The sequence below is a fragment of the Ceraceosorus guamensis genome (assembly GCF_003144195.1).
Source record: "Ceraceosorus guamensis strain MCA 4658 unplaced genomic scaffold IE81scaffold_17, whole genome shotgun sequence".
In the NCBI taxonomy this organism is placed as follows: domain Eukaryota; kingdom Fungi; phylum Basidiomycota; class Exobasidiomycetes; order Ceraceosorales; family Ceraceosoraceae; genus Ceraceosorus; species Ceraceosorus guamensis.
This window is the reverse complement of record NW_020290012.1, coordinates 323,203-350,370: the sequence shown is the minus strand read 5'-3', so window position 1 is coordinate 350,370 and position 27,168 is coordinate 323,203. Positions and strand designations below refer to the sequence as shown.

General features: G+C 55.5%; 9 protein-coding genes across 9 annotated transcripts; 5 read left to right on the top strand and 4 right to left on the bottom strand.

The window, feature by feature from the left end:
• Positions 1-111: 111 nt before the first annotated feature.
• Positions 112-2,725, bottom strand: IE81DRAFT_322191 (hypothetical protein). The gene is made up of 6 exons (XM_025513557.1): positions 2,465-2,725; positions 2,163-2,396; positions 1,941-2,066; positions 1,158-1,863; positions 703-1,087; positions 112-608 (listed from the first exon to the last, which is right to left on the bottom strand). The coding sequence occupies exons 1-6, from the start codon at positions 2,691-2,693 to the stop codon at positions 273-275; spliced, it is 2,016 nt and encodes a 671-aa protein (XP_025370927.1). The 5' UTR covers positions 2,694-2,725; the 3' UTR covers positions 112-272.
• Positions 2,726-4,033: 1,308 nt separating this feature from the next.
• On the top strand, positions 4,034-5,441 carry IE81DRAFT_68453 (putative GTP-binding protein ypt5). The gene is made up of 7 exons (XM_025517541.1): positions 4,034-4,295; positions 4,371-4,395; positions 4,468-4,526; positions 4,600-4,660; positions 4,742-4,835; positions 4,969-5,091; positions 5,188-5,441. Exons 1-7 carry the CDS (start codon positions 4,241-4,243, stop codon positions 5,428-5,430), a joined length of 660 nt encoding a protein of 219 aa, XP_025370926.1. The 5' UTR covers positions 4,034-4,240; the 3' UTR covers positions 5,431-5,441.
• Positions 5,442-5,730: 289 nt separating this feature from the next.
• IE81DRAFT_322186 (putative proline-tRNA ligase) lies at positions 5,731-9,118 on the bottom strand. Its single transcript, XM_025513556.1, has 9 exons — positions 8,503-9,118; positions 8,195-8,423; positions 7,853-8,094; positions 7,640-7,775; positions 7,494-7,558; positions 7,341-7,430; positions 6,328-7,264; positions 6,086-6,238; positions 5,731-5,985 (listed from the first exon to the last, which is right to left on the bottom strand). The coding sequence occupies exons 1-9, from the start codon at positions 8,813-8,815 to the stop codon at positions 5,976-5,978; spliced, it is 2,175 nt and encodes a 724-aa protein (XP_025370925.1). The 5' UTR covers positions 8,816-9,118; the 3' UTR covers positions 5,731-5,975.
• A 334-nt stretch (positions 9,119-9,452) lies between these two features.
• Positions 9,453-11,454, top strand: IE81DRAFT_322185 (hypothetical protein). The gene is made up of 4 exons (XM_025513555.1): positions 9,453-10,235; positions 10,452-10,694; positions 10,777-11,039; positions 11,128-11,454. The coding sequence occupies exons 1-4, from the start codon at positions 9,896-9,898 to the stop codon at positions 11,206-11,208; spliced, it is 927 nt and encodes a 308-aa protein (XP_025370924.1). The 5' UTR covers positions 9,453-9,895; the 3' UTR covers positions 11,209-11,454.
• A 223-nt stretch (positions 11,455-11,677) lies between these two features.
• Positions 11,678-13,196, bottom strand: IE81DRAFT_311812 (RRS1-domain-containing protein). Its single transcript, XM_025512447.1, has 2 exons — positions 12,248-13,196; positions 11,678-12,105 (listed from the first exon to the last, which is right to left on the bottom strand). The coding sequence occupies exons 1-2, from the start codon at positions 13,064-13,066 to the stop codon at positions 11,848-11,850; spliced, it is 1,077 nt and encodes a 358-aa protein (XP_025370923.1). The 5' UTR covers positions 13,067-13,196; the 3' UTR covers positions 11,678-11,847.
• A 219-nt stretch (positions 13,197-13,415) lies between these two features.
• Positions 13,416-14,587, top strand: IE81DRAFT_322183 (hypothetical protein). The gene is made up of 3 exons (XM_025513554.1): positions 13,416-13,858; positions 14,044-14,164; positions 14,297-14,587. The coding sequence occupies exons 1-3, from the start codon at positions 13,577-13,579 to the stop codon at positions 14,359-14,361; spliced, it is 468 nt and encodes a 155-aa protein (XP_025370922.1). The 5' UTR covers positions 13,416-13,576; the 3' UTR covers positions 14,362-14,587.
• Positions 14,588-14,659: 72 nt separating this feature from the next.
• IE81DRAFT_334038 (hypothetical protein) lies at positions 14,660-16,737 on the bottom strand (the record flags this gene model as incomplete). The annotated part of the gene is made up of 5 exons (XM_025515400.1): positions 14,660-14,962; positions 15,032-15,740; positions 15,789-16,185; positions 16,294-16,415; positions 16,511-16,737. 5 exons carry the CDS (start codon positions 16,735-16,737, stop codon positions 14,660-14,662), a joined length of 1,758 nt encoding a protein of 585 aa, XP_025370921.1.
• A 5,153-nt stretch (positions 16,738-21,890) lies between these two features.
• IE81DRAFT_283819 (PSP1-domain-containing protein) lies at positions 21,891-22,460 on the top strand (the record flags this gene model as incomplete). The annotated part of the gene is made up of 1 exon (XM_025511577.1): positions 21,891-22,460. A coding segment is annotated over one exon (570 nt), but the record flags the coding sequence as incomplete, so codon positions are not given.
• Positions 22,461-23,361: 901 nt separating this feature from the next.
• Positions 23,362-27,167, top strand: IE81DRAFT_300255 (P-loop containing nucleoside triphosphate hydrolase protein). The gene is made up of 2 exons (XM_025512210.1): positions 23,362-24,615; positions 24,771-27,167. Exons 1-2 carry the CDS (start codon positions 23,856-23,858, stop codon positions 26,930-26,932), a joined length of 2,922 nt encoding a protein of 973 aa, XP_025370919.1. The 5' UTR covers positions 23,362-23,855; the 3' UTR covers positions 26,933-27,167.
• Position 27,168: the final 1 nt, after the last annotated feature.

The following is a 27,168-nucleotide window of genomic DNA, read 5'->3' as shown; positions in this document are numbered from 1 at the left end:
GCGTTCGATGCATAGCCCCCCCCCACCTCCCGACGTGCAGAGGCGATTGCACGACGATAGTCGGGGCTGCAGTAAGAGAGCTCGTAACGCACTCAGTGAGACGACATGTAGACGGTGCGAGAAGCTCGTTCGCGTCCGAAAAGAGACCCATCATGTGCTTGTAATGAATACAATTGCCATCGCGGGAGGGGGGGCGCACATCTGTCGTGCCAGAGATGTGGCAACAGACATGGCATTTTGCAGAGCTTGCTAGCTGATGCGAAGCCTCAAATCTAGCCGGTCGTGGTTGCAGCAGCAGTCCTAATTCCAGCGCCTCCCCAAGCCGGACCACCAGTCGAAGCTCCACCCGCTCTGGCGCCTCCCCTCTTCGCAGCGTGCCCTCCTCTGCCACCTCCAAACGCACCACCATATGCGCCCGGCCTTCGATCGCCCGTCTTGCTGCCTGTAGCTGTGGCTGCGGCAACCTGAGCAGCGGCATTGGCGTCGTCGGGAATGGGCAAAGGCTTGGACTTGATGTGGTGCAAAGTCTGATTCATCCGGATTCCTTGTCTCATGAACCACTCGCCAAATCTGCGACCAACACGGGATTCTGCGATGTGTACCATGTTCTGTGTGATCGACAGAGGCGCATCGCGGTGAGCCACCGCTGACCAAAAGAGCTCTCTCTAGCTGTCCGAAATGAGGAGATACAGCCGCACTCACGCCATCGATGACAAAGTCCAAATCGCTAGTGTTGACGACCTCACCCTCCAAAAGTCCACCCTCGGACCACTTCAAGCTCCTGCTAGAAGCCTTGGCGACCATGAGCTCCTCAATGAGCTCTTCCTCGTCCACCTCGAGAAAGTTCGCCAACTTGTCGGTGCCAAGACTGGTGTACAGGCGCAAGAAGGAGCGAATGTTGCCATTAGACAGCTGCGTCTTTACGTCTGCGAGGAAGACCTTGACTTGATGTTGAGCCGGGTCTGGCATCGGGGATTTTTGGTAGTCCGCTAGAGCATCTCCATCATGGTACGGTGGGGCATTGCTCGTGATGAACTTTGGGCACGCGTACAAGAAAAGCTCTTCAAATGCTGCCAGACCCTCCTCCCTGTCACATATTGTCGCGGCTCTGTCAGTAACGCGCGCACCAATCTTCTTAATGCGTGCTTCTGACTCACCCTCTGCTCATCTTGTTGAGCTGATCGCCGTACTTGTCGCGCAGGGCGGTCTGAATGTTCTCGTCCAGCCGCGTCGGGCAGAGTGCGCAAGCGATCGCCAAGAGCGCATACATCCTGTCTGCAGTCTTGTTGATCTGATCGTACTGATAGCTCCTTGTGTGGTATTGCCGGAGTCGCATGATGAAGACCAAGATGTGGGTAAAGGCCCGAATGGCATCCGGGTACCTGTGTTGCATAAGGTATGCAAATCCAACATAGTAGTACGCGGTGACGTGACATGCCGTCACCTTGTTCATGATGCTGCCTCCCTTTCGGTTGAGTTCCAGGTGGTCCAGCATCTTCAGAGCCAGCGTGTAGTCACCTAGCAGCACGTGGACGCGCAGTAGCCCTATGATGCTGAAATAGCCAAGCATCTTGTACAGAGGCTTGTTGCCAAATTCGCCTGCCGCCTCTTCGGGATCCTCACCAGCCTGCACAGCTTGTAATTGCTCGGTGATGCGGCTTTTCTGAATGAGGGAGTACAGCACGTTCAGCACGGAGTAACTGCTCCATACACCCCCGTCTTGCAGCAAAAGCAGCTCGTCCTCCGTCTTGTTGTTCACTCGATTCCTCCACTGCGAGTAGCTCTGAAACTGATAGATGAACTCGTCCACGATGTCCCACAGCCATTGAGCTGGCAGATCGAGGGGCACAGGACCTTCGGAGTCTGTGAACAGCGCGCGGGACGTCAATGTGAGTAAATTGACGTGGATGGTATTAGACTAAGCCGCTGTCACCACTCACTGAGAACGTAGTTGAAGAAATCGCAGTAATTGTCGTAGGAGTGAAAGCGATCTTCTCCATCTGGAGACAGACGCGAGTAAACGTGACGGTACCAGAGCTCTCTGTACAGCGTCAAGAAGCGTTGGTCTAGGGGTGCAGGGCAAGACAGTGGCAAGACGCTTCAGTCACGAGTCTTCGTCCGCTCACGGCCATAAACCATAGCTTTATAAAATCTCCACTCACCGTCGCCAACCAAGGGAGCAATGACTTCAGCCTCTGGCCACTCGGTCTTCTGGAAGTACTTTTCAGTGAGTCGATTCCAGTTGCTCTCGTACGCGGAGCTGATCTCAGGTATGGAGTTGTTGACGATGGCCTGATGAAAGAGGACGATGTATTTGCGGACTTGATCAGGCACTGCGGCCAAAGCGGCAGCTTGCGCCTGAGCTTGCTGCTCATGCTGCGCCTCGAGCAAAGCAGCTTTGATTGTAGCGACGTGGAGTGAGCGACCGACAGGCTATCCGATCATGAGGGGCCATTGGACTCACCTTGACCAGCTTCGTCAAGATACGCGTCATCGGCCTGACCGTAATCAGCAGGGATCAAGTCAACCTCGTCTCCATCCTCCAAATAAGCATCGTCATCGTCCACATCCTGACCATAATAAGCAGCCTGCTGTCTCTGCTGCGAAGCGTCGTATGCTTGCCCGTTTTGCTGCTGAGAGAAAGCTGATTGAGCTTGTTGAGCGGCCAGGGCAGCCTGTTGAGATGCGGCCATGCTGATCTCTCTCTCTCTTTCTTTGAGATGTGTTGGTGACGCCGAAAGCAGTCTTGATACTCGAGCTGATCGCTTAGAATGCAAGCACACGTATCGTCGAGAAGAAGTTTGACTCTTCTGACTCTTCCAACTTGATGAGTGTGAGTTTGATGTATGCAGGTCGCTCTGCTACACGACTACTCACACACGGCAGAATTTGGCCTGCAGCATGGTGAGGCGCGTCACGCCCGTGCCCACGTGGCTTTTCGCCTCTGCCTGGTCCGGCCAGCTGCATCTCTTGCTAAATGTGCGCTCCCTATACCTATTATACGTTCAGATGCACGCCGCTGGTAAGCTGCCGGACTGGCCCCCTCGCTGTGGCAGCAGCCTCGTTGACATCTTTGACATCTCAATAGCCTTTCGCAGCGTTCAACCTGTAATTGTAGATCGACCTAGAAAGATTTGATTTATTTATTCATTCAAATGATAGCGCTCCAATCACCACAAACATGTGATCAAGAAGTCAGATCACGTGAATCTGCAGCCGTAGCGGTCGGTGCGTGGACAAGCCGTTGGTGATGATGTCGGTTGCGCATGGAGGATGCATGCTGGATGCAGCAGCAGCCCGAGGGCGCACGCGGTAGGGGTGAGCCGGCCTAAGGTCAGATCACGACGTAGCCAAAGGACACTGACGATGCGCCTGGATCGGTAGGGAGGTGTTGGGTACGACACCGGTATATACGGTGGTGGTATGGCTCATTCGATGCGGTGCAGCAGGTGCAGATGCTAATAAGCTGCGTCGTGTCTGGAGTTTCAAATCAAGTCGAGAGTTGAAAGGAGAGCATGCGCATGCGCAGTCAAAGTTACAGTCACGAGTTGCGAGTCCTTTGTTTAGTTTTGGGTCGAGTCGTGAGTGGTCGTCCGTTCAGCAGCAAGGTTGTGAATTCGTGATTTGAGATTGCGAGCCATCGCGTGGCTGATGGGATGGGATGGGATGGGATGGGATGGGATGGGATGGGATGGGATGGGATGATGACATCTTGATCTCATCGCAACTCCACATCCACTCCCCACCTTCCACCATCTCACAAGCCGTTTTGAGTACTTGCTCATCTCATCGCAACATTGAACACCCTCGATTCCAATTGCGCTGAGCTCTTGTCATCTCACCACGCAAAGCTCTTGTGCATACATCCCGGTGTGCACTTAGCGCAACAGTCTCGCTCCCGCCATCGCTCGCATCTCAGGTGTTGCGCAGCGGCTGCCGCACCTATCGGCAAATCGAGGGCGCTGCAAACAGTCAGCGTCTCTCTTGGATCTTGACTAGCCAACAGTCTGCGCCAACGCCACTTGAGCCGCCCTTGCAGTCTCGATTTGTGATTGCGAGCTCGACGTCCACTGCGCGACTCCATCAAGAGCAGCTCTTCAAGAGGTCCGCATATCCTTCCCCTTGCATCCGCAAAACCCTCAGCAATCTTGCATCAACTACACCACCACACAAGCTGGTCTGTAGAGCTTCATTCATCCTTTACGACTCTTAATATACAGCGCAGTCGCTCTTGCACAAGATGGCAGCTGCTCGATCAGGAGCCAAGCAACTTCAATTCAAGCTGGTCTTGCTGGGTGAGCGACTTGCGCCAGGATGCACACCTCTTCTTGACTAATCAAAGCGCGTCCCGTATGTTGTCCATTATGCAGGCGAAAGTGCCGTTGGAAAGTCCAGGTAAGATTGGCAGCGCCGCAACAGGTGCAATTCTTCAGATCACTGATCACAAAGCACTTCTCTTTCCTGCAGTCTCGTGCTCAGATTTGTCAAAGATCAGTTTGATGACTACAGAGAAAGCACGATCGGAGGTGAGAGCTCTGTTCAGGTCAGCAACCTACAAATGTCTTTCGACCGGCTTGCTCAATCTTTGTCCCTCAACAGCTGCTTTTTTGACGCAGACCGTTAGCCTTGATGAGTCCACCACTGTCAAATTTGAGATTTGGTAAGAGGACCTGAAGCATACGGCAAGCGACTGAAGAGCTGCATGCGAAACCGTTACTGACCGTTTCCCGCTGCGTTTCAGGGACACTGCCGGTCAAGAGAGATACAAGTCACTGGCCCCTATGTATTACCGCAACGCAAATTGTGCTGTCGTAGTGTACGACATCACACAACAAGTGAGTGCTATCGATGGTTTAGAAAAAGCGCTGCGCAAATGTGGAGACGCGCGTGGCCAGTTCGGCAGCTCAATTTGGCAGCTTCACTGTGGGAGATACTGATCTCATGTATGCGCTTGCCTCACCACCCAAGTCTTCTCTTGAGAAGGCCAAAGCCTGGATCCGGGAACTGCAGCGCCAAGCGGATCCGAACATCATCATCGCACTGGCGGGGAACAAGGCGGATCTTGCGAGCAGACGAGCGGTGCCCGCAGAGGTGAGGCAGATCCTGCACGACTTCTGCACAACACGTTTTCGCGTCTTTTGATTCTTCATTGCTAAAACTCTCGCTACATCCGCTCGTACCTTGCAGGAAGCGCAAGCTTACGCAAATGAAGAGAATCTCTTGTTCCTCGAGACATCGGCAAAGGACTCGCACAATGTGTCCGAGCTATTTACAATGATCGCTCGAAAATTGCCACTAGAGTCAGCTTCCAATGCTGCAAGGGCCGGCGGGGCTGGAGGAAGAGGTGGAAGCAGGATCGATCCTGCGCAGGGCAGGAACGGCGTGGATATCAGAAACGGGCAGTCAGGACAAGGCGGAGGGTGCTGCTAGATCGCTCGATCCAAGACCCCGGCTAGTAGCATCTCCTATAGTCCACGTGCGATCTACGCCTCAGGATCCAGCACGTCCTGTCATTCTCTGGTCCCAGCATTCCCTGTACTTTAGCCCCCCACTCTCCTTTGCTGTCCAGCGTGCCCCGGAGCATTCCATTCCTTCCTTGTTGCAGGGCCAAAGCCGATGTCAAGCAACGTACGAGTGCTATCAGCGACGCCCCCCCCCCCCCCCCCCCCCCCCCCCCCCCCCCCCCCCCCCCCCCCCCCCCCCCTCCCCATCTCCTACAACCTTATCGATGATCTTACATTTTCCCAATTCAGTCTGAGGAACCATCAATTCACTCTCTTGCACCATCAAGCCGTGCGTGTGGCACTGCGGACTGCCCAAAGCTCAAGTGGAGGGAGCGAGCGTATAGTCTCGCACATTTGCACCCGCATCTGCACGAGTACGAGCACGTGTGCGTGCATTCATGGCTTTCAAACAAAGACGGGGGCGTGTGACGTGTTGTCCTCCACAGCATTCTTCAAGCACTGCATCGACACCTAGTAGCTCCTGCGGGTGAAAAGCGAATGTAGGCAACTCGAGTAAATCAGCACACGAACAAATCACAGGACGTGTGTGCGCGCGCTCTTGAACGCATTCGACGACTCACCTTCCAAACATGGTCCAGCGCTTCGCGGCGCTGCCACATTGCGGACATTTTTTGCCCGCAACATCCCCAAACTGAGCTTGGTCAAAGGGAATGCAGAGGGATTTGGCGCCCATCGAAGGTGCCCTTTCATCCACTTCTGCTCCCTCTTCGGCGCTTAAGGAGGCGGGAACCGAGCAACAAAAACGGTCAGTGCTGGTCTCACGCACAAGCGTCCATCGCAGCCTTGCATTTCCGCGACTCACTTTCTGGCACTTCGGTCCTTGATGGCATCCTCGCAAGCTTCCACCTCGCACCACGGAATGACAACGTGGCACTTGGAGTTCAAAGTCTTTGTGAAGTCGTTCCAATCCGTCACCACTTTTCTCCTGCTCCTGTACTCCTTGTCCGCCTTGTCGAACATATCCTTGTGAATCTGATCCAGGAGCTTTGGTAATTGTGCCACAAGGTCCGAAGAAGGGATGGCAGCTCTAGCACCATTGTCTCGTCGCACAGACAACACTTGTTGCTTTTCCAGATCCTTGGGTCCAATCTCCAACCGCACCGGTACACCTCGCAACTCCCAGTCTGCGAACTTGTAGCCTGGGTTGTAGTTGTCTCTCAAATCCGCCTTTGCGCGCAGCCCGTTCGACTTTAGCGTCTTCTCGAGCGCTGCACAAGCGTCGAGGATCACGTCCCTGTCCTTGGGCGAGGTCTTCGAAGTGATGCCGACGGGAACAACAATGACTTGGATCTGAGCCACACGAGGCGGCATGACCAAACCTTGGTTGTCTCCATGCACCATGACCATCACACCGATAGTCCTAGTGCTCAGTCCCCAACTGTTTTGCCAGACGTGCAGCTTGCCTTCTGGCTTGCCACGAATTTCATCAGGAGCCTTGGGATCTTCGACGGTGATGTTGAACATCTTTGAGAAGTTTTGGCCCAGGCAGTGAGACGTTCCGCCTTGGATACCTCGGCCAGTGGTGGGAACGAAACCTTCCACTGTGGTGGTGTAGTAGCCGCCTGCAAATTTCTCCTTCTCTGACTTGACACCAGGCACGACGGGGACGGCGAGCAGCTCTTCGTAAACTCGCCGATAGAGGTCCAGAATCTGCTTGACTTCGACATCAGCTTCTTCCAATGTCATATGCGCTGTGTGGCCTTCTTGCCACAAGAACTCTCGCGTGCGCAGGAATGGCTCTGAGGACGATTTGAGCGCGCATCAGGAATTCACGCTGATCAACGGTCGCGGCCACGTCACGACTTCGGGACTCACGAGGATGCTTAAACTCCCATCGCACGACGCTGTTCCATTGATTCAGTTTCAGCGGCAGATCGCGATGGCTACGAATCCACTTGGCGTAGTCTGCGCATGCGAGGATCATTGAGCTTCTTTGCCTAGACCCACCGAAAAGGCTAGCCAACTCACATGGATACATGACAGTCTCCGACGTGGGGCGAATGGCGACCGGCTTCTCGAGATCTGAACTCCCCCTACAAAGGGAAAGAGACGCAGCTCGTAACTCAGCGCGGAGCCCTGTGATGCCAAGGCGACCTGGCCGTCTCGCAACTCACGCTTTTGTGACCCAGGCGACTTCGGGCGCGAATCCTTCAATGTGATCCTTCTCCCTCTCGAGCACGTCAGAAGAGACGAACATGGGGAAGTAGCAATTCTCCACGCCGAGTTTCTTGATCTCAGCATCGAACCACGCTGGGAGCGAAAGGCTAGCATGAGCAAATCCGATACACACGTAGGCCTTCACCCTTTTTCGCGCAAGCTCGACTTACTTTGAATGGCTTGCCAGACGCTGTAACTCGCAGGCTTGAGGATGTAGCAGCCGCTGACGTCGTAGTACTCCAGCATGTCTCCCTTTTTCAACACCTGCTGATACCATTCCGAAAAGTCTCCGTCCTTGCGAACGTTGATACCGATGAGCTCGGCGTCAGCAATTTTTGCGTCCGCTTTTGCCTGTTGGATCGCTTGAGCAGATGCGCTTGGGGCGGCCTTGGTGGTTGACTTGGCAGCGGGACTGTGCATGCGAGAATGGTGGCAAGTGTTCGTATGTGATGAACGCTCTAAGCTCGCAGTTTCCGGACACGCGAGATGATGGTACACCACGATCAACTCACGCGCCTGCAGGCGAGCCAGCCAGAGAAGCCAGATCGAGCTCCTTGACTTCCGCGCCAGTCGATTCGATGACTTGTCGCAAACCTTGGTAGGAGATCAGCAGGCTCTCCTTGTCCGATTTGGCGTGCACCGCGAGCGGCTCGGAGGAGCTGACCAGAGCGCTGTCGACGACGAGCTGCACGGGAAAGGTGGCTCCTGCAGCGTTGGTGCTGGACAAGGAGAGCGGCGAGACTGCCCGTGGCGGGACGGCAAGAGGCGCGTCAGATGTGCGACAGGTCTACGACCGCTGTGTTCGTGATGCCCCACTCACCGTCATCCTTTGTGGCAGACAGGTACTGCAGCAGCGCGTCAGGAGCAGCCAACCTCATCTCCTTGTGTCCAATCGCTTTGCCCACGTTTGCGCTGCTGAATTCCGCATCCTCTTTTGCGAAGATTATGACCAGAGGCACAGGCGCAGCTTTCGATTTGGGCTTGAACACCAACGTCTTTGTTCCCACGTAGGACTTGCCCAGCGCCGCGTCTTTGAGCGCAGTGGCCCATTCTGATGGCGAGGTGACAGAGGCGTGCGTCAACTCTTGAGCTGTGATGGACAGCTTCGACAAGGTCGAAGAGAGCGCTTCCATCTTGTCAAGTACAGAGGAGGCTTTTGGGTTGGGTGAGGGGGCCGAGAGGCTAGGGATGGGCCTCCCTCGAGTCGTGTGACTATCTCGAGACGCCGGTTTGGTCTTGGCGCTCGCGATTCGCAAGAACTTGGGCGCTTTGCAGCTCAGCAAGGTCCGTGATGCGGCGCTGAGCTCGCTCTTCCTTGACTGATGTGGAAATGTCGATCCTGTTGGTGTTGATGCAGTCGAAGAGGGTGAGTCGATGTGTGGGCGAGGTACTCACGAGTCATTTGCAATCGCATTCACATTAATTCCTGATCGAGGGCGTGCACTCGTCACTGATCAGACACATTAAGCTGCGAAACGCGCGCGCGGTAACCCAAGTAATTCATAGTCATGCGCCAAACGTATCGGCCGAGAAAACCCAACTCTGCATGGCCACGGCCGGCCGGCACGTGGTTTGGTCGCACGACGCGGCGCCCAAGCGCGTCCTTTTGTTCGTGCATGCACCGGTGCGCGCTGCGCGTCCACGCGTGCAACAGGCGCGGCGCCGCGCGCGATCCATGCAGCGAGCGAGTGGTTCAGCTAGAGCACAGACCCACACGCGTGCGCGATGAATGTGCAGCAGCAGCAGGCGCGACGACGACGAAGACGATTCGTGATTCATCAGTCACGAGCGAGTTCGTAATTCCCCGACGCTGGCGCTGTGCACACACGCACATCATCATCACACCGCGCTTCATATTTGCATTCATACTCGAGCGCTCTTCGCAGACGCACTGTCCCGACCCATCACCTGCCACTCGCTCATCGCGGTCGCTATCTGGACAGGTCAGCCTTGCCTCCTTTGTCCTAGGACCGCGCGACTCCTCTCTCCATCTCATCATCATCGCCGAGGGACGAGCAGTTGATAGCTTGCGTTGCGCTTAGCCTGGCAGCACGCGGTCGCAAGTCCCGGGTCAAGATTCCTACTAGGATCGAGATAAAAGGGGTCTGCTGAACCTTGCAGCATCGCCTCAATCTCTCCACCACGCCTCGGCTCGAGCAGCCCCTCATTTTTAAGTGCACGTAAATCTTGACACGCGCAGCTTCGCTGCCACGATGCTCTTCGTCGGCGCGCGTCTGCTACCGCGAGCAGTGGCTCGTTCAAGTGCGACCCCGCTGGCATCGCAAGTGCGCAATTTGAGCTTGTCAGCGGCTCGACGCACCGTCGCCACGCCCGTCTTATCTCAGGCCGCTGCCAAGTCTTCCAGCACTGCGACCAAGTCTCGGAAGTCTACCACCGCCACTACGAAGGAGAAGAAGGCTGCGAAGAAGGATAACAGTACCAAAGCTAGTGGAACAAAGAAGAACAAGGAGAAGACGGCATCGGCATCGGCAGATAAGAAGAAGAAGAAGAAGGATAAACGTTGGATCAAGCTGGATGCGAACGGCAACAAGGGTGAGTTGAAGGAACAGGCCTGGGGTGCGCACCCAGAATGCAGGCTGCAACGGGACCTCTGCGCCGAGAACATAAGCAGCGCTTGTCGATGTGATGAGACGTTGCGCTCTGGCTCAAACATCTCGGCGATGAGCCAACATCGGCAGGTGAATGCTCGCAAAGGGCAACTCACACGCTGACACCCCACACCGCCACCTTTGCTCACCCTCTCTCTAGTGCCTCTGCCTTCTGAGCTTGAACCCAAAAGACCTGGCGGCGCCTATCTTATGTACTTGACTGCTCGTTTCCCCAGCCTCCAGGACAAGCCCGAATTTTCCTTGACGAAAACCGATGGTACGCGCGGTGTTGATACAGTAAAGATTACCAGAGCCGTGAGTGAAGAGTGGAAGGCCATGTCAGAGGCGGACAAGCAGCAACACAACGACAAGTTCGAGTCCGCCACGGCTCAGTATCTAGCTGGTGCGTATTTCAAGACACATGAAAGCGCCTGCACGCGCGAGCGCACATCACTCACTCTTCTTTCGCGCCGTGTCCAACACAGATCACGAGAAGTGGAAGAGCAGCTTGACGAGAGAAGACATTGAGCGTCAAAACGCTTTCAACAGACATCTGCGCACTTTGAAAAACAGACCCAAGCGCATCGTCAACCTTGCAGACCCACACAAACCCACAAGGCCACCCATACCCTTTTGGCTCTGGCTCTACAGCGGGGAGGCAGAGCAGAGGCCAGCTGGGATGACACAGAGCCAGTATGTTTCGGAGCAGAGCCGCAAATATAAAGCTCTGAGCGAGGCCGAACAGGGGGTGAGTGTGCCGCGTGCAAACTTCGGCGTGATCTCAAGCCTTGCCGCATGTCGCTTGGTGCTAACACTTTGCGGGGCGATGTTCGCAGCCTTATAAGGAGCAGTATGCCAAGATGAGGGAGCAGTACGAGCGCGCCCTGAAAAAGTACCAGGAGGGCACCAGCGCTTGATTGTGTTTCTTGAGCGAGAGACCGCAAGCGCAGGGCGCAATAGCGGCTCTTGTGCTTGCAATTTGCTCCTTTCGGAGTCACTTGCTGCTCTACCTCGGACAAGCCTATGCTAGCGGCCCCCCACTTCATGATTGGAACCTTTCTTTCACCTTTTGCTTCAAACAACTTTCTGCGCTTCACACCTCGAGCCGTCTAGCCGACGCAAGTCGGCCCGCGCGTTCATCCCCTCGACGCCCCCCCCCCCCCGGCGCACTCGACTTTTATGTGCCTCGCTTGCCCATTTTCTGATTTGGGTTTAGTCGCTCTGTAAGAAGAGTCGAGAATTTGTGGCTCTTTTGGATGTGCGTTAGTTGGGCTGCGTGCCCTGCCTTGGCACGTCCAGTCCTATCGTGTACGGCTGCTGTACGGTGGAAATCAAATGAAGGATTTGGATGTGCATCTCAGGCGGCTGCAGTGCCTTCTTCTGAAAGTGAACTGGTGGCATTGAAAAAGAATCGAGTGCGGGCGGGATGTGTGTGTGTGTGTGTGTGTGTGCAAGGTGCACGTGAGCGTGGAAACGTATCGGTGCGTGGGAAAGCGCGATGATGGAGGTGCGCGACAAGGGGAAAGCGCTGAGGTTGAACTTGCGCGACTGTTGGCTCACTTTGACCTCTTGCCTCCTCTAGAAGCTTTACCTCCCCTACCTCCTCGACTCGATGCGCCCTTGCTCGCCAATGCAGAGCTTCCTCTCCCGCCGCTCTCGAAACGTACGGCCTTGCGAGCATTGACCAGATCCGCATCTCCTTGTCCCTTGGCATTGGGCTTCGAACGTACCGGCGCACCTCCCTTTGACAAGCCGGAAATAAGCGCGAGCTGCGAAACTCGTTCGGAGGAAGTGTCTTGCTCGTTTGGTGCGAACTGCAAAAGTTGGGCGAATGGAAGCATGCAAGAGAGGAGCAGGGGGCAATGGATTAGTGAGTGATGCAGGCCCATTAGACGAGACAGATGCGATGAGGGACGCATTTGCGACACACGCTCGAGCCTGACCATCCAAACTCACCTGCCTCCTGAGACCCTTCTCTTTGCTCTCGCCTTTGAGCTGCTTGTCGTATTTACCCATGCTAGCGGTGCTGACCTTTGCCCTCTTGACATCCGCATCCAATTGTCCCTTTCTCAATTCCCTCTCCGCTTTCCTCTTTGCTGCCTTCTCCGCCGCAGCAGACTGAGGACCGCCGCCTAATCCTGCATTCGCTTTCTCCTGGTCCGCAGCTCTCTTGGCAGCAGCAGAGGTACTGAGAGCAGCCCCCGTCGCTCTCGCCAAATTCTTTGCATGTTTCGCATCATTTGACAATTTTCTTGCTTTGCGTTCCGCTCGAGCTTCCTTTGCAGGATCATGATCGTCGGAGACATTTTGAGGTAGTTCGTGTATCCACTGATCTTCCGCATCCTTGTTCTTGCCCTTGAAGCCCCATCTGGGTACCCACTCTTTCCTCTCATCATCCCAAACCAACTTGTCCCTCTTCTTGTTCCCATCGATTCCTTTGCGCTTCGCGAATGCTTCCCATTTCGTCTCGACCTTCTTCGCTGGTAAAGGCTTTTCGCGAGGTAGAGGAGTGCCGCCTGAGCCGACGGACAGCGGAGCAGGCAACAGGGCTATCCGTCCGTGATCGGGATGCTGCTTGGATGGGATGGCCCATAGCGCAGAGATCAAGGCTTGCGTGGAGATCGTCGCTCTACTACGCAGCAGCTCTTCGCGCGCCTCTTCGGATGCTGCTGTCAAGGATGAGGGAATGGCAGACGAATCGACGGAAAGCAGCAGGGCAGTGTCGATGTGTTGATGCAGCGGCAATTGGGCCGATGTCGAAGATGAGGCTGCCATTCTCGCCAGACTTGAAGTTCAGCCTGCTCTTGCGTAGTCAAGCAGCTTGCCTTGACAGTGCAGACTTTTTGAACAGTAACTTGATGAGCTTTGAAAGCGAAAGTGAGTGAGTGTGGGTTAGGCGGGTGTGAAGTTGCAGCAAGAAATTCGTAGACGCGGCGGGCGGACATCCAAGATGCCGCGTCCCAGTCGAGAAAAATTCATGGACGCCTCCGGGCACATTTTCTCGTACGACAAGACTGCCTTTACAGTGTGCTGTGCTGTGCACGGACAGAGAAAGGCGCGTCGCAAGCCTGCTGTGCGTGTGCGTGTGCGTGTGCGTGTGCGTACAACCAGCAGCACCTAGGCAATCGTGAGTGTCATTTTGGATGGCCATCCATGCCATTGCGGCTTGCACACTCACCACCTACCTGACTGCACGCAGCCACTCTCAAAATCCACGCACACCGGCAACAGCATTGCGACGTCAAGCAAGCTCGCTAGCCTCAGAACAGCCAATTCTGCTCTAAGATGTCTTCCCAATCGCTGCGTCTAGTCCCAGGTCCCAGCACCTCCTCCAGCGTCTCTCTCGAAAAGACTTCGCACTCTGTGCACGCAGGAGCTCACGATGCCATGCGTCATGGTCCGCGAAGTCTTTCTCACGAGAATTCGCACGCAGCTCATCATCCTTTGGAGTCCAGATTGGAGCAGTGGAATGGGACGAGGGATCAGTTGAAATTGAACTTGATGAGGAACACTTATGGATTGGGCGCTCCCATGCGTACCATGCTAGAGCGGGGTTGCGTCGTCAAGGTGAGCTGGGTTTCTGATGTGCGATCGTATCATCGTGGGATGGGACGCGACTACCGGCTACAGGCTTGCTCTGAGCGGTGTGGATGATAGCTACGCATACGCAGTGGATAAATAAACAAAGACTTTGGTGCGATTCCGATGCTTACTTCAATCCTCCCCCCCACATCCTTGGCGCCACTTCGCAGGACGGTCCCTTTCCAAACATGCACGCTTCTCACGCCGGCACGCACAAAGGTCTAGCAGCTATGCAATTGGACATTCTCAACGGCGACGACGAGACGTTGGAGCCTAGCGATTTCTTGCCCAGTGAGTGCAACTTGCAAGACTGATCACCCAGCGCTGGCTGTATGCGATGCGTTGGCCATGGGTTTCTTTACCAATGCCGCCTTTGCTTACTGCTCGCATCTCCCTCATCCCATACCCTGCTCCCTTCATCAGCCGACTTTGCTCATGACAATTCCGACATTCACGCTTTGCTCGATGCCAAATCGAGAAGGTCTTGAGAGATGTGCAATCAAGATCAAGCCCGAGCTGCACGTCGTCGAGCGGTCAGCATGACTGAAAAGTTCAGCATCAAGTTGTTTTCGACAGAGCTATGTCTGTCCGACCGCGCCTCCTCAGCAGCACATTGTCGAATGCCCACCTCTGCGAGGGACATCTTTTCGTCAGAGGTGCCCTCGACACGCAATCGTTCCGTGGGCCATCATTACAAATGCATGTGTTTGAGCTATGCTACAAATGAGGGAGACGCGTGCATTGTCGAGCGTGACTGGGTGTCCTAGGAGAAACGAGATCCAAGGTTCAAATCGCCTGGTTGGGGGGAGATGTCCGTGTCTGTGTCTGCGTCTGCGTCTGTGTTTGAGCTTGTGCTTGAGCTCGCGCAGCAGCAGCTTTCCTGAGCAAAGCCTTGTTGCTCAGACCTCCATTTTGCGCCGTCGACCTCTTCTTGACTGCCATCCCATGTCTAGGCGTCCAAGGGCCTCTAGAATCGTCCGCATAAAAGTCCATGGGGTAATCCGCTTCCGAGCCTGATCTCAGTCCTTCTGTCCCATCACGATCATTTTCGTTTGCCTCTCTCTCCTCGCTCTCTGATGAATGGGCCCCCTGATTCGGTGGCGCCAAAGACGGAACACGCACTTCTCGGACTGCTCGACTAGCTTTCTCAGCTCCCACCATACCCACACCTTCTCCCCTGATCTCGTCCCATCCCCTCGTCTTGTCCACAGCCACCGCAGCCTCATAAGGACTCAACAGAGGTTTCTCAAAAGCGCTGCCCCAGTCTATGGACAACCGAGGACAAGAGCTCTGAACGAAAGCGTCCAGGTGAGGCCCAAAAAGGGCCAATTTGGCGGGCGAGAGTTCCGAGAGGAGGATGGGAACTACTGGGATGCAACGAGAGCTCTGCGAAAGGATGGTGGAGATGTTGGATAGGACGGAGAGGGAGCCTTGTCGGCCTAACGTGCCTAGGATCACACCCCAACCAGCAGCCTTGGGCTGCTGTACCACTTGCGTAGCGGCTTGCACCGTGTGAATTTCCCCACCGAATTGGATCGATGGCGCTTCTGCCTTCCGTCTCGAAGCAGAGACGGTAGCAGTACCAGCCCTGGCCATCTTGACCGCATCGCTCCTATCCTTTCGCATTCTCTCGTGGTCGTAGAATTCCCTCACAAAGACCCTATCGTACGGGTCGAACCTGAATGCGGGAACCCTTGGATTGGCAATCATGACGCTTTCCAGATGAAAGCGGCCGTCCCCTACGTAAAGTACCAGATCTGTATCGGCGGGGAGCACAGGTGATGTGCATCCCAGAATCTCGCCTGGAGAGAGGGGCCTGATCTGAGGAATAAGCGGTGCGTATGCGCCCCTGTCGTACCTCGGTGGACTGGGGTACGGGCTGACGGATCTGGATGGGGGAATTGATGAGGAAGACGAAGAATCTTGCTGATGTGCAGAAGTGCTTCCCTCGATTGCTAGCCTAGCCGTGCTGCCCTGCATGAAATCCTCTGTTGGCCAAGGCTCCTCCAGGTCTTCTTTGAGACCCTGCAACGCTGCAATGAATTGAACAGTCCCGACCATGGCGATCTTGAGCTTAGCGTCCTCCTCTCGAGCACACCCTTCCGCTTCCAGTTGCACATTCACATGCCTGACGCTTCTCGAGCTCGTTGCAGCTGGAGGATCTGATTGGATTTCATCCGACAAGATTCTCCTGCGAAACTCTTCGCGCGACGAGGGAAAGTTGGCGCGGACTGTTGATGCTAGATGAGCGGCATCGATGGCAATCTCCACAAAGACGTATAGCGTCCTGATCGAGGTCTGATCGACCGGGACTGCGAGGCGACCCAGCAAGTGAAATGCGGCGCGTGAGCAAAGGTGGCAAGGAATAATTTCCGACGGGAAACAAGGAGCTGAGATGCCAGCGTGCGCGGTCTACTCACCTAGGCAGCTGTGTCCGTAGTGGATGAGCAGATCGGCGCCTAAAGCCCTTGCAGTGTAATCGTCGACGCAGCATGCTCCATAGGTGACATCGCCCATGATGAGCGTTCCAGCCTCTGTGAATCTGTGCGCGATATCGTCGTGCTCGTCAGTACGGGTACGCAAGAGCCGTCGCGCTCACCCACCAGTCATCCCGCGCTTGCCCAGCCGCTAGCTCACCTCTCGATGATGTCGCAAATTGCAGTTGACCAGAGAGTCAAGCCCTCAGGCATCTGCAGAGCTACCATGCTGCAGCCGTAGAACCTGATCTGATGAATCGTCTTGTGGATCTCAAAGCTGTAAGTGCGAGGGAGCAGCGCATCTATGCAAGCGTTGAGCGCTGCATCCTCCAAGATTGCAGCGGGCACCGCTCCCGCATTGAGATTGCGAGTGGCACTGGGCGACATTTCTTGCCCTTTGCGGTTCGGCTGGCAAGACGCCCAGAAGCAAGATAAGAGTGCGAAAGGATGTCGTTAAAGCGAGGAGCGATGGATGTGCGCCCGGCGCGATTGAGCTTCGAACGGGACGAACACGACGGGCTAAAGTCGTGAGTCACGAGTTTGGGTGTTGACCAGTCAAAATGAGAAATGAAAAATGAAAAACTTCGAACTTTGGATCGCAATTTTGAATCAAAATGTGAACTTCACTCACTCGTGACTCAAGACTCATCAAGATTCACGATTTGCGCCCTGCATGCTTCATGGCGTCGAGCGATTACCGAGTCACGTGACCGACTTGCTAGCTCGTTCCTCCTTGTCTCCCACCTTTTTTGTATGACAGGTCCGACCCAAGCGTCAGCAGACAATCACGAATCGTGAATCGTGAATCTTGAATCACAGATCAGAAGAATGTGAATGATCACGAATGTATTTGTTGGGCAACATTCAGACTTCCGTGCGCGCTTCGTTGGCGTGAGGTGCTGTTCGATGAAGCGATGATTGGCTTTGATTTTGCTTGCTCCTTCGATCAGGAAATCTGCAGATTTCACGTTCAAAACAAAAATCACGGATGCGATGAAGAATCACAACGAAATTGAATCAGTGAATGTTGCACTTGAGCCCCATCTTTGTCACCACCTCGCTTGGGGAAGTCCAATGCTTGACTCAAGTCTCACGGCGCAGCACTTTCGACTCGTGGCCGGGGGGCCGGTCGCGAGTCTTGAACAATTTAGTGGATTGATTTACTTGTTACGGTAAAGCCATGAATCGCTCTTCACTCCATGAGACGGCTGGATCTCTAACAGCAAGTGCTCACGAAGATGCTTTGCAGGATGCAATTAAAGAGGCCTCCGGATGCGGCTCAGATGTACTACTTCCGTACTCGGACTACTGAACCTTTATTTGACTGTCTCCCCAGCACGTAGGCGAGGTATAGATCTCGAATCCTAGCAGTAGCAGATCCCTTTGAGGAGCGTTCCATACATCGCCTCCGGGTCGTTGTGCATAAGGGGTCCGGTGCGCCGCAGAACAACGCGACTCAGACTGACAAAGTACAGCATCCACCAGCGCTGGGAACAGATAGTCTGATGAGTCACAGTCACTCAAGAATGCTCGAATTGAAGCAGCGTCTTGCATACAAGGCGATCCAGACCGCGATGGGAAGACGTGCACTACTTTCACGTTTGCACTTGACTCAAATTTGTCACTGCAAGACTTGCTTTCGCCAAACACGAATCAAGATGAATCGCCGTGCAATCTTTCAGCTAGAGTAAGCAACGTACGCAACCCACGACTCGTGACTCAGACTGTTGTTTCTTCGACCACTTCGGCTCCGACCTTCGGAGCTGTAGCTGTAGCTGTATTCGGAGCCGCAAGCTTGTTGAGGCGAACTAGCGAACCAGACCGTCGATCAGCTTTTTACGCGTGCATTGCATCCGCTTCGTCTCGTCTGCGATGCAGCAGCAGAGTCACGAATCAAGAATGGGGTAGACGCTCGATTCGTTCCACAACTCACAGATGGATTGAGATGAGTCACGATCGAGTGGTCGGACGTGCATGTGTTTCTCATCATAAGTAAAGAGAGAATCACACAATCGCGAATTGTGAATAGTCGTGAGCCTAGCCCAAGTCGACGGGGACACGTACTTATTTGAGTATACATCTGTCGGACTTTCGTGCGTGTCTTGGACTCCTACTGCTCTGTCTGCACCTCCCATAGGGGGCGCGGATCGCTCTCCACGGCCCCACCGCGGCGCTCGAGCCGCCAAAGAAGCGGAGATTGTACCCCAATCAACATCCTCGAGGTACGTGCGGTCCCGCACAGCGATATGACTCACACTCGGGCCGTGCAGCGCCTGACCTTTGTGCCTCGTCGAGTGGTCGGGTACTGGCTCTCAAGATCTGTCAAGGACCGTTATACCCGGCATGCACGACTCATCTGACTGAAGCACGGTATCAAGGATATTTATAATTGATTGTGAATCTTGAATCGCTGTGAATCAACTCCACAACAGAGTGTAGCCACGAGTCCTTATAGCGGCCCAGCGCCGTTGGATGCCCAGCAGCGCGCGCAGCAACAACTTTAGAACGCGTGTGCCAGCTGTGTGTGGCGCTGCACACGTATATGCTACGGGCTCTGCGCGTGGTTGATAGACAAGCAGTCGAAATGCTCGGAGTGGCGGTGCGCTTCTTTAAGATTGATGAAGCTGCTGTCTCGCTACGTAAATCGCTCAATTGGCTTGGCTAGTCGTATTTGGGGGCGCGTCCCGCTGCTATATGAAGCTCTGCTGCAGTTCTCTTGACTCTTGACTATCGCTCACCCCTCGATCGCCGCCGCGTGTCACAACCCGCGCGCAGCAATCAAGAATGAGCGCCATGCATCAAGACCGCTCGACCGCTCTGCAGCAGTCACGAGTGCGACGATGCATGCATGCACCATACGCGTCTAATTTTCGATTGGCGCCTTTCTCCACACTTTTCCACCAGCAGGCACAGAGACAGGCGGTGCTGCTGTGTCCCACAATGCGAATTTTGAATGTCAATTACGAATTTTGAAGGATATTGAGCCCAATAAGCGGGCCGGTCTCACTTTGGCTCTTTTGTTGCGTTGCAGACTTGCGCGCGGGTTTGCCCGCCTCAGCTAGGCGACTGCCCTGCATGCGTGCCATCCCCAGCATCTTCAACCTGTAGCCTAGCACTCAAGACTGCTGCTGCCTGTCCAGAGCTACGTCACGGGGCGACCTCCTTGTGTAGCTCCGACCGGTTCGAGATTTGATTGCACAGGTGATGAGTATGAGCGCGAGGGAATTTTGTTCCCAAGGCTGTCCGTACCCGTCCTGTGCTTCCCCACATACCCACGGCCAAGACTCACGACTCATCGCACCTCACATATATGCCTCGACGTGAACCGATGCGACCCTCATTACGTTCCCATCAACCCTCATTTGCAGCCATGTCACGAAGCGTTCCCTCATGAACATACCCCGCTCATCCTTCTGAGCCCTGATCGCCACCCGCGCATTCTTCTTCAGATCCACATTCACGATTGACCAACATCATCCATCTCGCACCATCCATCAGACCTGTCGCAACCTGTAGTCGCCTCATTGAGCAATCGACAGGAGCATTCGGGGATCACGTCCTGCATTCTACAGACCGGCCTACAAACCTGCGATCTGCGCCTCTGCTACGTCTTGATTCGGACCACAGGCCAGGAGCGGTCACGACACAATCCGCAAACACTCTGCATTTGCTTAGCAGTAGACCGATTTGCCCATTCCATCCGCGCTCATCCACACCCTGTAGCCTTGTCGCTATTCTTGAGCTCCAAGAACAGCTACTCTCGCGCAGCCATATCGCCACTGGAGCAGCATAGTGCCGACTTTCGGGTTGCGAGGGCAGCTCAGCTGCAAAGCGCACTTGCTATGTCCAACCTAGACGCCTTTGTCCGACCCTCCGTTGGTCAGCGTGAGGAATCAGCCAGCTTCGGCAATCGGCACAATGGAAGCCCGAGTGGTGCGCGACCGATGCTTGACGAGGACAAACCATCGAAAGGATTCGCCACATTCAACTTGACCTCAAGTAGCAATGGGCTAGCTCCACCAAGCCCAAGCTCTCCCTCTTTCACGTCCAGCATGTACATGCCGACCATGCATGAGGAATGGACATACTCACAAGATTCCAACAGGTCTCGCTTGTCAAACCACTTGCGCAGCCCTCTGGGTCAAGATTGGGCAGCCTCTCACAGACACCGCTCGACTTCGAGTGCGGCGGCTATGCCGCATCACCTCTCGCGCGCTTCGTATACTGGCAATGGGCAGCACGGTCGCTCCTCATCCGTCTGGTCTGATGCCGATGCGAGCGCTCGGAGACTCGGAGCTTGGGACTCCGGATCGTACGAGGGGTCTCTCTCAGGCTCTTTGAGGGACGAGGATGATGGGGACTTTGGCGACACATCGCGCTCAGGCGAGCAGACAGCAATACAAAGCCCGGTCCACAGGGGTCGCGACATGCGTCCGGCTGCCCCGGTCGACGGGACCGGCAGCGAATCAAGAAGGCACTCAATTTCCACGGCCCCTGGCGCCTACTCAAATGGATCTCAGAGGCGAGCTGTGGGTTTCACTATCCCGTCGCAGATGTCAACAGCGTCTCGGACGACTTCTGCGGGGCCAAGGCCATCGCAGGTACCTACTCCGAGAGCTGGAGGCTCATCCCTTTTCAGCAGCGGAGGACTTGCCTTCTCGGAAGATGACCTCGTCTCCGAGCTGAGCACTCTACATCTGAATCTGAACGAGGTGGCGGAGAAGCGAGAGGCCGAGGCTAGGGAGCAAGCGAGACTAGCTAACTCCAGACTTGGTCAGATTAATTTGCGTGTGCCTTCTTCCATTGCTGCGGCGACGGGCGAGCATGCATCGTCCATGCCGAGTCGACTGGGCGAGCAGGAGCATGCACTTGGGAACGGGGCCAACATCGCTACCAATTATGGGAGTCCGTGGAGCGCGCGACCAAGACAGACGGATCTGGCTGCATCATGGGATCTGCGTACCCCAGCTTCTTCCTCGCCCCAGCGTCAGAATGGCTCTGAAGTTCAGCCTCGTCCAGGTCCGATCGGCTCGGCAATCGATAGTGAAAGCGTTCCGATCGATCGCAGCTTTTCGGGCACACGAGGCCGCACCCCTTCAGTGTCGTCCTCGCTCAGCGGTCGCTCTGACTCTCGTGGTCCTCTGAGCCCACCTGGACACGCCTTCCGAGCGATGGATCCTCATGCGCCCATACAAGGCTGGTCGAACCATCTAACGGCTCCACCCATTGCTAGTCTGCAACACCACAATGACCAGTTCGAGCCATTCCCTCACGAGGCTCAAATCAGGGTCGGTCCGACTGGACAATCGCGATTTGTTCCAATGGCACACCCCCCTGCGCCGCCCCATCTGAATGGAGTGCCGAGTCATGCCCAGATGCAAAGCCTCTTGCCGCTTGGGGTGCGTGTGCCTCCTAAAATCGCGGCGAACAACTTGCAGCCACTGCCAGACACCACTTTGACGGGGCTTGCAACCCTCGGGCCCATCCCTGTGAGTGGAAGCGGGCCAGCTGGCGCCAGGGCAAATGAAGGCCCAGCATACCTGCAAGAATTCGGCAAAGGTGTGCCATTGCACTCCCTTCCACCATCTCAGCAGCTTTTCTTATGCGGCTTCAAAGCGGATCGCACAGACATCTTCTTCCGGCAACCCGACCTGGCCGGCGGCTTTTCGGAAGAGGAGCAGATTGGCGTCGGCGACCTGGTCGTGGTTGAGGGCGACAGGGGCAAGGACATCGGTACTGTGGTCAATTGCAGCATCACGGCAGAGCAGGTCGAGCATTTTCTTGCCCACCAGAATGAGCTGTTGGCGCTTGCCGGTAAGGCTGATGGATCTTTGGGAAGACCTGTCCGTGCCATCAGTCCGAAACGCCTGTTCCACAAAGCCACCTCGGCGGAGCTCAGCATGCTACCTTCAAAGGCGCAAGACGAGGAAAAGGCTTTGCAGCTGGTGCAGACGAAGGTCATACAAAGGGGACTGCCTATGCAGGTCATCGCTGCTGAATTTCAGTGGGACCATCGTAAACTCACCATCTACTATCAGAGCTCTCAACGCGTCGACTTTCGTGATCTGGTCAAGGAACTTTTCCGATTGTACAAGAGTAGAATCTGGCTCGTGCAAATCTAGATGGAAGCAGTTCAGTCATTCCGTGCTTCTCCAATTTTAAGTCATATTCTTCGCCATTCTATCTAGAAGGAAGATGATCTGAATCTTCAAGAAACCTTGGAATTACTGTTCCTGGTGCGCTTCCTGCTTCCTTCTATTCTCAATCTGAACTCAACTTTCACTGTAAGATTACAATCCTTGAGATGTCACTCATATCTACACTGCTGCAAATACAATTCGCTCTGTTACGGGTCTTTCGCTAGGGCATGGAAAGGAAGAGATGCAAGAATGCCGCTCGCTACGAGTAGTGGCTTTCGCGCAAAACAGATAGTGTAAGGATGCACGCTCTTGACCAAAAGCGAGGTTGGGAGGGCATACTTCCACCCGCAACGAGCGACATTGTCGTCGCACAGGCGATGGTCGCCTACCCGCTCGAACTCTTCAAGAAGCTATTGAGAGCCCGTCTCTTCCACGCTGCCGTTGACACGCCAGTCGCTCGTAGCTTTCCCGACGTCAGATTGTGCCGGTATCGTCCAGATGGAGAGCCAGTCACCTCGAAATCTGGAGAAGAGTTTTGCTCAAAAGTCAGTCGCGAGTTGGAAGTGTTGTTCTCTCGCGCACAAGCGTGGGAAACCAACACCTGCATGCGTGCTGCTGCTGCTCGCTGAACCCTCAAATCTTCTCGACTTCGTTCGCGCGCGCCGATCGCTGCTGATGCTGCACATCAACAATCACGAATCACGAATCGCGCCGCGCCGCGCCACGCTATCTGGATGATTCGCGCCGCGTAGTTAAGCGGTCCACGCCGCGCCGCGAGAAAAGAAGCAGCGCGTAAATTGACGCGGGTGCTCACGCGTATAGGTCACTTCCTCGCGTCCGCCACGGACGTTCGCGCTGCTGCTGCTGCTGCCACTGCACTTGCGGAAGGCTTTCTGCCTCTCGGAAGGGTGATGCAAGGAGTCCAATGACTCAGAGCGTCGATTGCGACTATCGGATGCTTTGTATTGCAGTGACTCCGACTTGGCGGTGCAAGCCGAATTTGTACCTGCTCGGCTGCCCCCACAACCCACGCGATGGTTGTCATCTGGACGGGTCCAAGATCAGCGCTACCCTCTCTTCCACCTTCAACACCCGCGCACCCAATTGCCTGCTTCAGCTTCCAACGCACATCCCTTTCTTCACACTAGATAGCGTCACCTGCTACACACTCATACAACTCCACTTCCGACGTCAAGCGATCCTGCTTTCTGTTGACCGGCCGCGCTTATACTCGAGACTGCCGCTCCTGTCGATTTAGGAGGCTTTCGCGCCCCAAAAGGTGGTGCCCATTCACGGCGTACCTGTCAAAACGTCGGATCGCCCTTGGTAAGCCTCTGCTAGACCTTGTGACCCTCCTTTGTCGCCATGCCAACCACACGCGCCCTCAGCGCGCGGCAGCAGTCTGGAGCAGCCGGCGCCACGGCGGGCAGCGATGACATTGACAACATCAAGGCGATGCACGCCAAGACGGCGAGCGGACTGTCCTTGACCGAGAACGGCGAGGCTTCACAAAGGGCGACACTCAGTCTGACAAGAGTGCCGCGTCTGTTCAGGCGCACGTCCTCGGCATCCAGCACGAGCAGCTACTCTCCCGCTCCTCGCACTTTCCAACGTACATGTTCATCCCCCATCACGCTTCAAAGCCCATCCGCACTCGAAGGCTTCGACTACATCTCTTCCCGATCCCGCGCATCCGCACCGCGTTCTTCCTACGGCGGGAGCTCCACCTCGAGCCAAACATCGTCCAAGGCCTCGACGCGTCCGACGAACGGGTTCAGACGCGTCAAATCCTCTGCCAGCCTGTGCAGCAACTCGCAGTCCAACAGCCAAGCCAGCGGAGGTGAAGAGGACGACTCAGACGAAGAGAGGAGATACAACAGACGATCGTCGAGGTTGGGTGGATGCGGTCGCTCGTCGGAAACCAGAACGTCGCGGGATGATACGAACAAGGAGAACATTGCGCCTTTCAGAAGAGTCGAACAGCTCACTCCGCGTCAACGCATGAACGAAGATCGGGATGCTCAGGAAGAGGCGGTCGCTCGTCGGACGCGCTCCACCGCTGCTACGCCTATGCGCGGTCGACACTCTTCGCCTGCCTCTAGCATTCATTCGGGATCCAGCGAAGGTGAGTTCGGCAAACCAAGGCAGAGCTGTAAGCCTGTGCTTCGAGGGTGTTGCGAGTCTGCAATAGTCGTTAGGCGTCTCCACGTCTACCTACGCCTCGCCATCGCGTGCGCCGGCAATCGCAATCTGACCATCAGTGCACATCTTTCCTTGCAGCTCGCTCCTCTTACTCTCTGTCTCAAAGCCGTCTGCACGCTGATCTAGGTAATGCCGATACTCCACGACGACCGACAACCACTCGCAAGCGTTCGCGCATGGCAAGGGACGATGAAGGTGAGCAAGGCGAAGCCGACGTGCGCTCGCCGCGCTCCTCTTTGGCACGACTTCGTCTCCAGAGGACGCCATCTTGCGCTTCGGCATCTTCCCTCGCCGAAGTCAATGATGAGGCCGAGAGCTACTTCTCGAGTCAGAATACCAATGTGAGCTCTGTCTTCGATGTCGGTATGGCTTCTACCCCAGATGGTGCGGCCTCGGACGATGACGAAGACGACGTAGAAAGTCAGCCAACCTCTCGCGCACCGTCGCCGGTGTCCGACTTTGCTTGCGTGCCGATGGACGCAGAATCTACTTTGGACGAGGCGTCGCTGATTCACGACGGTGGAGCGGTCCACGACGAAGCCAACGCGCAAGAGCACCATTTCAGCAATGTTTACGCGCACGCTCGCGCTCTGCTGCGCTGCAATGCTGGCACCGACGCTGTCGACGAAGGCGTCAACGCCGCCGTCGACCAGCAAGTCATAGGCCGCGACAAGGAACGCAAAGCTCTGCAGCGCTTCCTGCACTCCCGATTCGATCTGTACAGGCACATGGAACACAGCGCTACACCAGCAGGCGAAGGTGATCATGGTTGCGAATTGGACGGAGCGCAAGACTCTGGAGCGCTGTACGTTTGCGGGATGCCAGGCACCGGAAAGACGGCACTTCTTCGTAGTACCCTTGCTCAGCTTCGTGAAGCAGATCTAGCAACGACTTCGCCATCCATTGCCTTTGTCAACTGCATGACTGTTGAGCATCCTCGCGACATATTTGCCAAGGTACTCGAAGCGATGGGTGTAAGTTTCGACCGTCAGAACGCCGAGAAGACGCTGGACGCTATTGCTAGAGACTCGAGGCAAAGAACCTTGATCGTGCTGGACGAGATCGACCATCTGCTAGGCTCGCGTACCCACCAGAACATTCTGTATCGGCTGTTCTCCTGGGCGACCGGCTCTGCACCTGGCAAGGATGGAACAGGTACATGCGCTCTTATCGGCATTGCCAACTCTCTCGACCTCACCGAGCGCTTCGTACCGCTGCTGGCCAGCAAAGGCGCAGAGCCTGCGCTGCTTCACTTCCGACCGTTCGAAGCTGCTGAGATTGGGTCCGTGATCCGCGCCCGGTTAGCGGCGCTTCTACCTCGTTACGATCAGCACACGAGTGACGACGACGTCGATGCTGGCGATGTCGAGGAGCCCGCACCTCTGGCTCTCTTTGCCCCTGCCGCGCTAGACCTCGCTTCGAAGAAGATTGCAGCTGCGACTGGCGATCTGCGCAAGGCGCTCGATGCAGCTCGTTTGGCCATCGAGTTGGTGGAAGCAGAGCAACGCAAGAAGCATGCAGCCTCGGAGGCTGATGGTTGGAAGAGCGAAGTGAATGGAAAGATCTTGGCTCACCTCACGCCCAAAAGTGCGCCGAAAGTATCTCCTCAGCACATCGTCAAGGTGCTTGCTAGCGTGCTCGGCAGTCAACAGTTGAACAAGATTCGCGCGCTTAGCCTCCAACCCAAACTTGCTCTCGCTGCTATCTTGGTATGCCAGAAACGTCAGGCTGAAGGTCTTGCAGTCCTAGGCTCGGGCAATTCGGAGGCAAAGAAGTTTACCAAGCCATGTGCCACGTCTCAGCTTGCCGACGTAGAGCTGACGTACTCGGCAGTCTTGCGCAATGATGGCAACATTTTGCCCACTCTCGAGAGCTCCGAATTCTTGGACGTGCTAGATCTTCTGAGCGTGCACGGCTTCATCGTCATGGAAGAAGCCACGGGCTCTGGCTACAACAGCGGCACCTTGTCCGCTGGTGCTAGACGGGCGACGAAGAAGCAACACATCGCAGCGACGAGGATTGTGCGTCTGGCCATCTCTTTCGAAGATGCGCTGCGCGGACTGACCACGGAGGGCTCTGTGAGCGGAAACGCCACATCCACTGCGGCCGCTCGGCGCCTCTGGAGCGCCGAGGAGGAACGTATCCGTCGAAGCCGCGGGTGGGAAGCACGAGCGAAAGAAATCGAAGCGACGCGCGCCGAGGAGCTTGGCGGAGGTAGGATGGCTCAAGGATGTTTCTGAGCTGTGCCATCACATCGCAAACGTATCGCGCAGAGAGCGTCGCCATCGCAGCTAGCTGTTTGCACTCATCTGCGCTCAGCGGCTTTGATAAGCCTAGAGTCAAGTTTCTTGCCTCGACACCTCCTCTTCTCGTAGCAATCACAAGTACCCATGAAGTTTATAAGCGGCTCCGAATACATGACATCATATTTACAGAACATCCCACGCCATCGTGCAGTCAGAGTCGTGAGCGCAGC